This window comes from Anopheles coluzzii, chromosome 3, assembly GCF_943734685.1.
Source record: "Anopheles coluzzii chromosome 3, AcolN3, whole genome shotgun sequence".
In the NCBI taxonomy this organism is placed as follows: Eukaryota; Metazoa; Arthropoda; class Insecta; order Diptera; family Culicidae; genus Anopheles; species Anopheles coluzzii.
Genome location: NC_064671.1, coordinates 33,845,183 through 33,857,919, shown reverse-complemented (window position 1 = coordinate 33,857,919; position 12,737 = coordinate 33,845,183). Strand labels below are relative to the sequence as shown.

The window sequence follows — 12,737 nt, the reverse complement described above, 5'->3', positions numbered from 1 at the left end:
CGGCGCGATCCGCGATCAGTATCGTAGTTTCCAGAAATCTGTAAATCCCTGGCGCAGGCACACATTCGCTCCGGCAGTTCTCCGCCAGTCGGTAAATCCATCAGCTGGTCCGTTACAAGCGATCCCAAGATCCCCATTCAAATGCAAAGCATCAATACTTATTCGGGCCTTTTTCTTCACACATACCTACGGACTGGGAGTTCTATGCACGATCCCGCATCCCATACACAGCGCTCCGTGCAAGGGAGCAAGGGCTCTGGAGAAGCAAAGCGAAGAGACGAAAAGAAACATAAATCACGCTCAAGACCCATCATCACGTCGCACAGTGAGATCTCTTCAGAGCAATGGGTGGACCTTCGGTGATTTAGGTTTCACTTTTCTCGGTTGCTTATGGATCGTTTGCCTACTTTTATGATTTGGATGATCTACAGATGACGATTTGGACATATACATGGCACCACTGTACCAAAACATTGTGGACGATACGTGTAGCATAATATTTGATGTTATTTATCATTCGAATTATTGTATGAATTATGCTATGGACGAAAATCCGTAAAAGAAGGAAAAAATCTTATAAAGTAGTTTTTTGCCGATCATAAATGTTTGTTTTGGTATAGTTGAATTTCAAGCAAATAAACCCTTAAATATTTCATATTCAATAAGAACTTCTCAAATTATTCCAATTGTCATATTACTCCAACTAATGGATCGAAACAAATGAAATTTCGAATTGTTACTAAGTAATTATCTTAAATTCAGTTCATCATCTTGCGTTTTAAATATTGGGGAATAAATATATAAGTTATATGTCCACCCAAATACTATCTTGCGTCGAGTAGCGCTAGGGATTAAAAGAAATACATACAAGGCAGATCAGACAAAACGATTTCATTATTCCCGCGATGCGCTACTGCACATCTTTTCCAGCCTGGAGCAAAACCAGCTCAGAGCTTGAAAGCGTGGGCATGTGGGAACCACAAGATCAGCTGTAAACAAAGATCACTCACCGCCGGGTGGCACTCAAACAACCGTGTAGCGTACGGTGAGTGCAGCATGGAATTAGATTTTCTCTCACGATCGCGTGTGCGTTTGCGAAGATCCAACCACGATCTCTAGTGGGATGGAATTCCCACTTGTTGGTTGGTGCTCCCCACCACATGGACGGGGGATTTTTATTGGAGAGATCGCGTGTACAGTCACGGAGATCGTGTCAAGTGCAGTAAGATGGACAAACACATCTACTGTGTATGCAACACTCAAACAAGTTGTTGTACGAATGACAAATGTGCGTAAATTATATGAGGGAATTACATTACGAAATTGAATTACGAAAGAAACGCTTCGAATCTTTCGTGTAGTATAAGTGCAGGATTCATTAAAATGACGAGCATATTAACACTCTTTCACGGTTCATTTCAAACATGCCAACAATTTCCTGTCACCATTTCTTCTGCCCCTTTCTCTCCCGAATCCTCTCCTGGTCATTCTCTCGACAGCTTGGAATGTGCAATAAAAGTAAAACAAGCCAGATCAAACATCAGCACCGAAAAATGCTCTCCCTCTATATGACTAATAGGCTTGCCGCCGCCGCCGCAACAGCAGCAGCAGACGACGAATGTATCCGAACGAACAAACGGCATCATTCTTCGTCGCTCCGTTCGGTTTGAGATTCACGCACGCAACAAGTCGGCGCTGCCTCTACCCGAGATTGCTTACAGCTGACGTAACGCATACGTGTGCGCAGACATTAGAGCTCGAGAAAGACCGCGACCGCGGACAGTCAAGCAGGGAGGACACGCATGGTTCCCCGATGTCATCGTACATGCATGTCGTGTGCTCCGTGCAGTTAAAAGGAACCCATTTAGAAAAGGGGGGCAAAACGAAGAGTCCGAGAAAGTCCGAACAACCAACCACCACTGCCGGGGTTTTGATTGATGCCACCACTCTCTCTCTCTCTCTCTCTCTCTCTCTCTCTCTCTCTCTCTCTCTCTCTCTCATACTGTTTCATGTCGGAGGATGTGGCGCTTGTCAAAAACGTCCGTTCCTATGCGACGAATACATTACGTCGGGTCGTGTTAAGATGCGCTTCTTCCCTGCTGACGTCCGGCACACGACGACAGTTTGAAACTGCTGCTGAATGTATCACTCAGTTTTGAGCCTCAAATTGTATCGTTGTAAGACGAACAACTGGGAGGCGACGGTTGCTAAATCATTCCCAGCTGGAGCTGCTGCAAACAAGCTACTGAACAGTTCACTGACTATAGATGAGCAGGCAAATTAGAATCTCCACAAAACGCCCGTTTGTGCTTCGGCGGCGTTTGTGCTTCGGCGGCTACTGCATGATTAAAAACTATTTTGGACTCACTTATGGAGAAAACAAACCTAACTGCTGACTCTACTCTCCCAAAACCGGAAGATGAAAGGAAACTGACATAAAGGATTCACCTCCTCGGTACACATTGGGAGATGTTCTCGGGGCGGTGGCTTGGTAACAGTTTCTATTTTCGCACATCAAAAGGCTGTACGATTCAAAATCATCCTTCTGCTATATGCACACACATATAAACACAGTTGAAGACATGAATAAGGTACGCTCTCTGCCTACCTCTGCACCTGTCCGTACAGTCCTTTTTGGTAGGACTCACTGAGTCAGGCTTTAGATTTTTCATTTCCGCAAATCAATGCCGGTTCCATATTGCTTTCCCAAAACTAGGGGCATCGCTTTGTAGACAGATGCACACACTACACATCCAGTGTGATTTCCTTCCCACTGATGGCTGGGTAGGAGGCAGCACACTTTCTCTCTGTCTCACCGGAGAGACCCTTTCTTCGACTCAAAAAAGCGATGGTTTGGTTTGCCATCAACTTCCGAACGGTTGCACATGCGAAAAGCATATGCTATAGAGCAAGCACAACATGGCTTACACCCCAGAAAGAATGGCTTCCTCCTGCACCACTTTTAACGTGATGGAATACGTCAATCGTTCACAAAGCAAGAAGCACTCCAGGGTGGCGCGTGTGTCTTTTGCACAACGCATATGCTGACTTCCAAGCACAGTAATATGCGCACAGAAATTGCACACGCTGCAGGACGTCTTCGCCGAAGGCAATACGATATATCACGCTCAAATGTAGCTCCAGCCCAGGTCGTAGGTAGTTTACTGTGCCGTACAGAGGGTGGCCTCTAGTAACGGACAAAAGCATGCATTCTTTTGGTAGTGTGCACCAACCCAAAACGGTCTTCGAAAACTAGCGAAAACATGATGACAAATCGAAATGAAATGGGTTCACTATCAAGAATAGGAGTTGTGTGTTGACGTGTGCAATTATGGTTTGTGTAAAGGAAACAGAGGAATCGCGCTGTAACGGTTCTTCAAAATTCAACCAGAAATGAGAAGTGTGCATACAAGCACCACAAAGGTGCATTCATTATGCAGTTCTTCTGAAAGGATGCTGGAAGGAAGCAGAACACACATTTTAAATAAAAGCTCCACTTCCAATCACAAACAAGTACAAAGGAGATTGTATATCCAAACAAGCTCCTATTCCTGAAGGCTTAACTCTTCCACACAAAACACCTCTGTGGAAGTTCCTCCCGGAGATGCCCAAAAACTGAAAACTCACATGCCTTGATCTCTCAAATCTCCCGCCGAGATGCTGACAAAATCTCGACTCGGCTGCTACTGATAGCTCATTTAATAAGCTTCCAGGCGCACAGAAAAACGCCACACGACAAAACGGCCATCCGGCTTCCATTCATAATGAAAAGCCAACCAATTTACCCAAACGCTGTGTGTTGTCTCTGCCCGCGTTTCGCGACCGTCGCTGCCTCGGAAACGAAGAAACCCTGTGTAGAGTTTGTATGTTTCGTTGATTAAATTTCCTACCCCGTTTCCACACTCTCGTGGACATCGCCGGGGTTCGTTCCTGTGGTTTCGTTGCTGCCACACTGACGCCGCACAGAGGACACGCCGGCGCATGGTGCTTCTTTAACCCGGAAGCAGCAACTTGACCACTTGCTATAAACCACCGGTCCCTCGGACCTGGACGTCTGGCCGATCTTTTCACTCGCTCAACACCCGCTCCCACCAACACGCTGCAAAAAAAAACGCGACCCCGCCACCGGATCTCTGCTGACCCCGAAGAGGCGCAAAAGAAACCATAATTAATGAGTAAACGCTAGTTGCTACAACTATTACCAGAGTGCAATGGTGTACCACTCGCACCAACACAAGTTGCTGCACCGCGTGGGAGTGGGAGAAGCGTAGTGAAAGAGCAACAAGGCACAAATTAAAGAAATATCATGACAAACTATACGCTCCCGGGCAATGTGATACCCGCTGGAAAACAGGGAACAGCCGGAACGTACCGTACCTTGCGCTGCCTTTGCTTGTACGGTACCCACTAGTTTGAGGTAGAATCTGTAACAATCAGCAGAGTACGTAGCAACACAGTAGCAGAAGCAGCAGTAATAGTGGAGACAGCGACAGTTAAGTCTGTCCCATGCCCCGTCTGTCATGGCACACACTTCATTTTGACTCGTGCTGACGACAGCTCTGGACCACTCGGGTCGGACCCGAAGGGCAAAGCAGAGGAGTGCGCTCGTCACACTGCCTTCGGTCGTCCGTTTTCATGCTTAAGTGGACGGACGCGGTCGAGCGCTCGTGGGAAGATGATTAAATTTCACTTTCAGTTTCTAATTAACAGCGTAAAAGCAATGGTCCCCCCTCCTGTCCGTCCGTCCGTTTTGTTCCATCTAATGCTTCTTCTAATTTCCAACACCATTGCACAGAGACGTGGTATAAGGGAGCGCACAGAGTATCTACAAAAAGAAAACATTTTGTTAGAACATAGTCAGCCAAATTCATTGGAACACACACACTCACGCTCATTTTCTAAAATATTTAACCTCGAGCCGTTTTGGGCAGCGGATAATTAAGTGGCTGCCAAACACGGACACAGCTGTTCCGCCACCGATGCGACAGTTGCCGGCGGCCGATCATGATCCTAATCCGCGTGTGTTTGCGCGAGCGCGCGCTCGCTTGCGTTATACATTCTAGAGATGGAGAAACGTTGCTTCCGCCTACACACACACGAGCGTACTGTGCTACCGGGTAAGCAACAAGCGGGACGGACAATCTTTTCACGACCAGTAAGCGCACATCCCGTTCTTCAAGAGAAGAGTCAAAATTAAACGAAAAAGAGAGAGGGAAAAACACCCCGCAAACCAATTGCTAGTTCCCGCCAGCACACTGATTAATAGCCAAAGTGACCACCGACAGCCCCCCGGAGAACACAGGCATGGCATCGTTATAACGCGCGTGGCAAAGGAGAGAGAACCAGGAGCGGGAAACCGAAAGAAGCTCATCCAATTTCACCAAACCCCAACCAATAGCACACGCAGGGCGGGATGGATAGGAAGCGCGAGGGACGAAAAATCGCCCATTAAAAAATGGTGACAACATCCATAATCGCACTCCGACACCAATATAAACGCGCGCCCCCGGGGTGGCTGGTTTTGTGGGGTCGGCAGACGCATTCAGCATAAATTAACAGGTCAACCGCAAAACATGGTTGTTCTCGCACGATCATCACACCGGCCGGACAGCCCGAAGACTGCCGGCGGGGATCGGGAGATCGGAAGGGGTGACACAAAAACCCAACCACGGGGCGCGGTGTGTGACGTTCCGAAGCTCAACAGGAAGAGGAAGCGGCACATGTCCGCACATCCGCCATCTGGCGCGTAAGCGTTGGCGACGACCACGGGGTAAAAAAGAGTGACATAAAACATAAACCTCCGACTACTGGAACCGTGCGCGGAATGTGTCGATGTGTGTCGTCTGTCGTCTAACCGCCATAGCGGTGGTGGTGGTTGGTAACAGATGGGTAAAGAAGCCGTCAAAGAATGGAAAGGAAGACACCATCGCCATTCGCACTAGCAACCGGAAACGGGTATCATTGTGCTGTTATTGAACCAAGAGAGCAATAGAGAGAGACCACTGTGCGCAGTGGTCGTTGCATCGCGCTCTACGGTCACGTGTAGCGACGAACAAGTGTCTGCCGCGTGTTTCCCTCCGTTCAATGCATTTGGCGTTTAGTGCGTTCGGGTGGTCCGAAGATGCAACATCCTTTCGATTTAATGCTAAAAATAAAGAAAGAAAGAACAAACGCTCCCAAAATAAGACCATTTGTCGTTGTGTTTGAAATGAATCGGTTCCTTGAACTCGCCGGGGGTTCGCAGAATGAAACATTTCCCATTTCACTCTAACCGGTGCATTCGAATTTATATGTCAATGCCCTGCGGTAAACTCGGTGCGCGGTAAGAATGCTGCACCCGCAAACAAACAAAAATAATTAAAAAAAAGAGTGACAAATTTACATCCACCCCGACCCAAACACACCCCACACCCAACACACACACACGGGGAGGACACGCATGCCACGGTGATTTCCTTCCGAAAACGCACAAGACGCGCGGTTTCTATTTTAAACCCACGACGGCGGCGACGACAACGAATGGAAATGTTTTCCTTCAACCTCCCCCGAATCTGACACCGAAATCCGAAATCCCAATCGCCCCACAATATCGGGATTTTGCACAGTGTGTGTGTGTTTGTGGTGTGTGTGTGTGCCGCAGTGCGGTCGCCGTCTAGCTGCAAAGAGTGGCATCAGATGCAAATGACAATTTTACACCCAATAAATCTCGCATTGCTTACTCCTTCATGGCCACCAACAAACCCACTGCAACCGCCGGTGTCGTAGCTGCTGAGAGATGCCGTTTAAGAAGATTCGATTCTCCCCGCTGCTTCTCCAACATGGATAGGAGTTCGCAACCGTCCAATTGTCGCCACCGTTCGCCATCGTTCGAGATCGTTGGTTTCAATTAAACCGGCCGCAGCAGAAGCAGTTGCGCCAAACCACCTCTCCCGTGGTGGTTGACATTTACGTTGCTCCGATATTCAATCGATTCTTTTGGCTTCTTTTTTTGGTACGGCTGAAGGTACGATAAAGTTTTCGGGGAGGTTTTAATTAGTTAAGGATCAACCGGCTAGGCGTGGTTTGCATTATGCTGACATTCGGCAGGATGGCCCTTGAACAAGTAGAGATTACTTCAATGCTTTCCGATGCGTTAAGACGGATCTTCTTATACAGTCGAAATGGAAGTTATTAAATTATCTTGGAATTCTTGTTGGTTTAATTTTGGTTTTCTAAAGTACATTAAAGCGGAATGACTGACAATTGACATCATTTGATCCCCTACAGTTGTCCAGGGCGATGCCCAAACTTGGCCTACCCTTAGACAACATCAACTAGCAGTACCCAAACGGCACTGCGCTTGCAATTCATCTCGCTCGGCGTGTTATCCTTTCCGATGTGTCATAAAACGTGCCATCCATCTGCGCGTCCCTGAATGACCCTGCAATTGACATTAAATCTGGAAAGCTACTACCACCCTCCAGGGAGCGGCGTTATAAAACTGCCGAAAACTAGTTATTACCAGACAGACTGCGCTCAGCTACAATTCATAGGACAATGCGCGCTCCCGGATAGTGCAAGCTCCCCATAAACTAATACCGCCTAGCCATACACACGATAACACGGTGGCACTAAACATTGAAACGTATCGAAAAGCACAGCGGCACAAGAAATGGCAAAAAAGAAGTTCGGAGCTGTAGTTTAGTGCTGTTTCTAAAATGCTGGTAAAAAAGTCTCCCAGCGTAGGCTCGACGAGGCGGACACAGGGACGCAGCCCTTTTGTTGCTTTATGCTCTGCCGCTTTATGTACTCGGACATCGTTTGTTACAACGGAACCGTTGGCGCTTTTGGCGCTTTCGCTCGCTCGCTCGCTCCGTTCGCGTATTGCAGGTTGGAGTGCAAAATAAAGCATTTCTTAGGACTCGGACAATCACCCGGTCCGGTCCTAACCGGCAGCACAGTGTGTTTGAACTGGGCGCAACTAACGGCTCCCGGATACCCGGGGGTTAAGGAGTATGTGAAAAATTGTTTATATGCACTACACGTCCATAAAATTGGTTCAGCGTGCACCGAAGCGGCCGTCTGCTGTAGGAACGTACCCGAAAACAAAAACAAAAAATCGAAAGAATCTGTTTAGCTCCCGGTCCCGGGAATGGGTCGTGAAGAGGAGGAAAATCTAAAACAATTCCTCCAAGCAGGCGGAACATAAAAAAGGCTGCACAATCGTTGCTGTCATCCGTGTTCTCGCTCTCCTTGCACTACTACCGCAGCAGCAGCAGCGGCGGCGACTGAAAGAATTGCACTAAAAAGTGACTTTTAAAAAATGTGTTTGGTAACGGCAGGGGACCAACAATCAGGAGCTGGTGAAGCTGCCGTAAAAACAAGCGAGAGTTTGCTTTTGAAGTAGTTGTCCTACGCTTGGGTACATACAACACAGGCTGTCCCGGTGCAGAATATTATGAATATTAACCGGGAAAAGTGCCGCAGTGAGCTTGATTCCTGGCTGTGTTGTACTACTTTTAAGCTATGGCTTTTGGACATCAGCAGCTAGTCCCAGACATTTGATCGGTGTATTTTGCAACGTTGATTGAGTTTTTCCCAGCAACAGGATAGAGGACCAATCCCTACAATATGATACAACGCTGTTCAATCCCGACCATTGATTTGTTTACTTACGCACAACACTAGCGCACGTCGCCCAGATGGTTCAATGTAATGTTCTACCCAGCTCGTCACTTACCTAAAAGAATACAAGTAAAAAAGCAAACGATTAATATTGTAAAACTTGCACCACAAAGCGGACAGTTTGCACCTTGCTCTTGGCACAGCATCCGATCACCGAACCACCGGCACCGTTTGCACATGGAACTGATGAAGTACGAATAGCCCGACTCCTGCAGGCCGAGCGAAGCGATCGGCTGCTTCATGCACTCCTTGCACTTTTCCTTGCGAAACATGAACACATTGTCCAGCGTTTGAAATGCGTGCATGATGATTTTGCCTCGGTAAAATCACGCTACAAGAACAAATTTCCCACCATCAACCAGTCAAACATGAGCGGCTGTTGTGACTTAACGAAGAAATGTTTAACCCTAAAAAGGGGGGGCATTCTTCTTAACGAAGCTGTCACACCGCCGCGACGGACTCTACTGTTGTTTACTTCAAAACCTCGAAACGTCAAAAACCGTCACAACTACTCTCAAACGACGTCGCCAGCGAAGGAAATTCGCACCGATTTGGAAGCGATAGCGAGCTTACAAAAACTGGTTTTTGGCCTGCAAATGGAGTATTTTAACGTCCCTCCAATATTCTGTAGCGTATACTCTTGTGATTACATACTGAATATGGAATTAGGTTAGTTAAAAAAAAAGCTCAAAACACTTATTCCATTTCTTCTAGAAATTCGTTTTACATCTTTTTCCCTTTTACTTTCAGCCGAAAATCCCCCAAAATACACTGGCTAAGCTCGTGGTGAACCGGGTGGACCTAACATACGAAAATCCCATTATTGAATTACCCACCGTACTACCCCTGTTCCGCTGGTAAGTGAAATTAGCGAAATGCCAATCGTGCAACTAACAGCGTCGGCCATTTCCTACCAATAAACATGTGTTCTTTATTTACTCGGAGTTTTTTTTTTTGTTCCAAGGGCATGAACCTTCCTTCTCCCGGTGGCAAATATGCGCCGAACCTAAACCCAACCGCCACACAGTCAGCAGCAACATCATGGAAAAGCAAAATCCTTCTCGCGTCGAACCTTCTGTATCCTTTTAACTGGTGCTGATTCTCCCTTCCCGCTTCTCCCTCAGCCAGTGCAAATTGTTGCGGTTGTTTGAAGAAAAGAAAAGCGCCGCGGCGTTGGGGACGAGAAAGAACCGAAAAAAAGGAATCCACACAGACACAAATGGAGACTCCAGTGAATAAAATGCAACATTCAAAAACCAATCTACAGAATGTGCCCGGAGGATGCCCGGGCAACCTCGTGCGAACCTCTGTCGTCCCCTCAATCCCGGCGGTGGCTTTCCCCGGGATTTGCCGTGCCTCGGAGTTCGGCTCTGTTTCTCGGGTCAGCATCATCAAGCCCTTAATTATTAAAATTAAATTTAATGAAAGGAATCATTTCTATTTGAATATTTCCAGCATTGGAGCTGGAGAGCCGTTTTGGTACGGGATCCTTGGAACCTCTTTACCCAGCGCGTTTTGCTATTCATTCGCATTTTGGATGGATTTGAATTGCAAAGAAGAAACAATAACCGAATCTGAGGATTTTGCAGCGAGAGTTGTGAGTATTTTAAAAAAGGAGAGCTCTTTAAAAGGACAGAGGTAGAGGGAAAAAACACTAAAATGCACTGAGTTATTACAGCTCTTCCCCAAGTCTTCAGAACAAAAGATATTATACGTTTTAGAGGGGGGAAAATGGTCGGTAGACATCAAATTAATTGATCCGACGGTAGACACTGTCCCGGACATAATGGACAAGGCCATTTCAAAATCGAAAAGACGTGCTAGCTCAGCTTGAAATGATAATCAGGCTGCTGGAACCGCATTGACGCTTGTTATCGGTTACTTCATTTCCGTTTGGCGGATGGCGGTCACGGTTCTCATCAATCTTGGGCTTTTAGAATCGAGAGCAAGTAAAAAAAAAGTAAAAGGTTCTGGACTCCTAGATACTGGCGGTATTAATGTACAGAAAAGTGACACCAATAATTGAATTCTTCAAATTTCCGGACCGACGCGCTTCAATTTCCCAAACTTCTTGTGCATGGGTTTCCCCATGCTTTGGGGACCTTGCGGGATGGGACGGATAGATCGGTGTCTCGGTACAAGAGAAGATCCCCCTTTTTGCCTGCTCTAGACTAGAGTGAACCGAGAGAAAAAGGCAATTTTTCATCTTTTTTTGTGTGTGTGCTGGCTGCATTCGTTTATTTCTCTTGTGTCTATCAACCTTTGCCATCGTTAGCAAGTCCTTAAGGGGTTTGCTTTTTTACTTCATTTTCTGCGTAAACCTTTCTCTACGTTCACACAGAAACAAGTTACGATTGGAGAGCGAAAGAATGTGATAAACACGAGGTAATAAGTAGATACGGAATTTGTAGATCGAATCGTTCGCCTAAGTACTTCTGAGAACCATTGCAAAATACGCTGTACAGCAGTTCGTCCACTTTGTCCGTGTGCATCGATAAAAAGTGGGCAACCGACACAGAAACCTCCCATCGACACAACCTGATGTTTGTTTCTTTTTTGCTGTAAACCCCACTATAGAACGACTCTTAAAAAACACAGGTAGACTGACTTTCCATGGGATACCCGTGTCGTGTCTGGCAAACATTTATCAGCCTATACATTGGTCCCGCGTCAATTGTCGTCGTTTGCTCCCTGGTTTTGCTCCCCTGGTTGTAGAACGATATCATGTCACGATTTGGTGGTCCAAATTTGGAAAAGCCAAAGCGAAAACGAAAAAGTTTAATTGGGAAAGTTGTTGTTATTTGCTGGCAAGAAGAGCGTCAACTAGATTGCCCTTAACCGCGGGTACAAGGAGTTCTGGGGTGTGTTGCTCTGTGGTCTGTTGGCACCTTTTTACACCTGGCTTTACTGCAAACGAAGGATGGAAGGAGATCCATATGTAAACCCCATCGATAGGAACAGTGAAGAGTTAAGCGGATGATGTTTCCATTACGACTATCACTGTTTGGGGCTAATCCTGTGCTAGGGCTTGATTTATTAACAGGGAGGGAAAAAACGAAGCTTGGCATCGGCGATTCCTTGGCATATTAGCACAGTGATCATCCAGTTGGAATGGTTGATACTCGGACACAGTGATGGCTAATCTCTCTCGCACTCTGGAGCACATCCTGCCGCATCAGGAAGAGATTAAAATTGACATAATCCTCCAGACCCTATGCTCCAGATATCTCTCTGTACAAGGAATCAAAACTTCAAAGTCTGAGACTGCACACTGCTTCCAACTCCAAAATGAACTGCGTCGAAGGGAAAGAAGGCTTAAACCTAGCGCTTATCGCTTACACTCTGGACAGAAATTCCAAACAATTCACATTTAATTTAAGGCATGAGTGCATCCACTTCCACTCCAGGCATTGAAGCAGTCAATGAGGCATTGCGGAAGAATTGAAATTGACATTCGCTTTGCTGGAATGGTATCGACAGGATGGGGCAGAAGATGGTCCTGTGCACCTTCTCCAACCCCGGAAGGATATTCCCCACCATGTTTCATGTTTTGTGCTGTGTCGGTGTGTGGTTCGGGTTAAACCGATAAACCTAATTCCCGGCACAAGAGAAACTTTTGCATCTCTCATACGCAACACTCCAGTCAACGTTCATTTGAGGTCAATTGAATTTAATTAAAATACTATTGAGTGCTACTGTTGGCTTGAGACAGTGGAAATGAAATCGGTAAATAATGAAGGGGATAGAACTCAAACACACACACACACACTCGGTGCCGTGTGTTGTAATTGGAGAAATGGAAAGAAAAACCGGCAAACAACTCAAGCCAACCCAGCCCCGTAAAGTGAACCCGCTTTTCCACTTACCATTTCGATTCTCGCTGTCAGCCGGCTTCATCTGGATCGGATGGTGCATCTGTGTTAGAGAAAAAGAAGAATAAGAAGAAAGACACATATTAGTGTTGAAGAAAGTAAATTACCCGCGGGGGGCAAATGGGGTACACAAGAGGCAGTAGTAGTTGCGATGGCGACTGCTGCCGTCACAGGCCACCGATTGGCAGGATAATGGATATC

The 12,737-nt window shown here is 46.6% G+C and overlaps 1 protein-coding gene and 1 long non-coding RNA gene across 8 annotated transcripts in view; one reads left to right on the top strand and one right to left on the bottom strand.

Annotated features, from left to right (window-relative positions):
• Window positions 1-12,737, bottom strand: part of LOC120955419 (CUGBP Elav-like family member 2) — a 293,328-nt gene that overhangs the window by 91,803 nt on the left and 188,788 nt on the right. For all 7 annotated transcript variants that reach the window (XM_040376277.2, XM_049609175.1, XM_049609176.1 and 4 more), the window contains one exon: window positions 12,531-12,579. In XM_040376277.2, the coding sequence (XP_040232211.2) occupies window positions 12,531-12,579 (49 nt within the window). The remainder of the gene's footprint in view (window positions 1-12,530; window positions 12,580-12,737) is intronic.
• LOC120955421 (uncharacterized) lies at window positions 9,140-10,256 on the top strand. The gene is made up of 3 exons (XR_007452600.1): window positions 9,140-9,333; window positions 9,415-9,521; window positions 9,629-10,256. It is a non-coding gene; the product is annotated as an uncharacterized LOC120955421 (long non-coding RNA).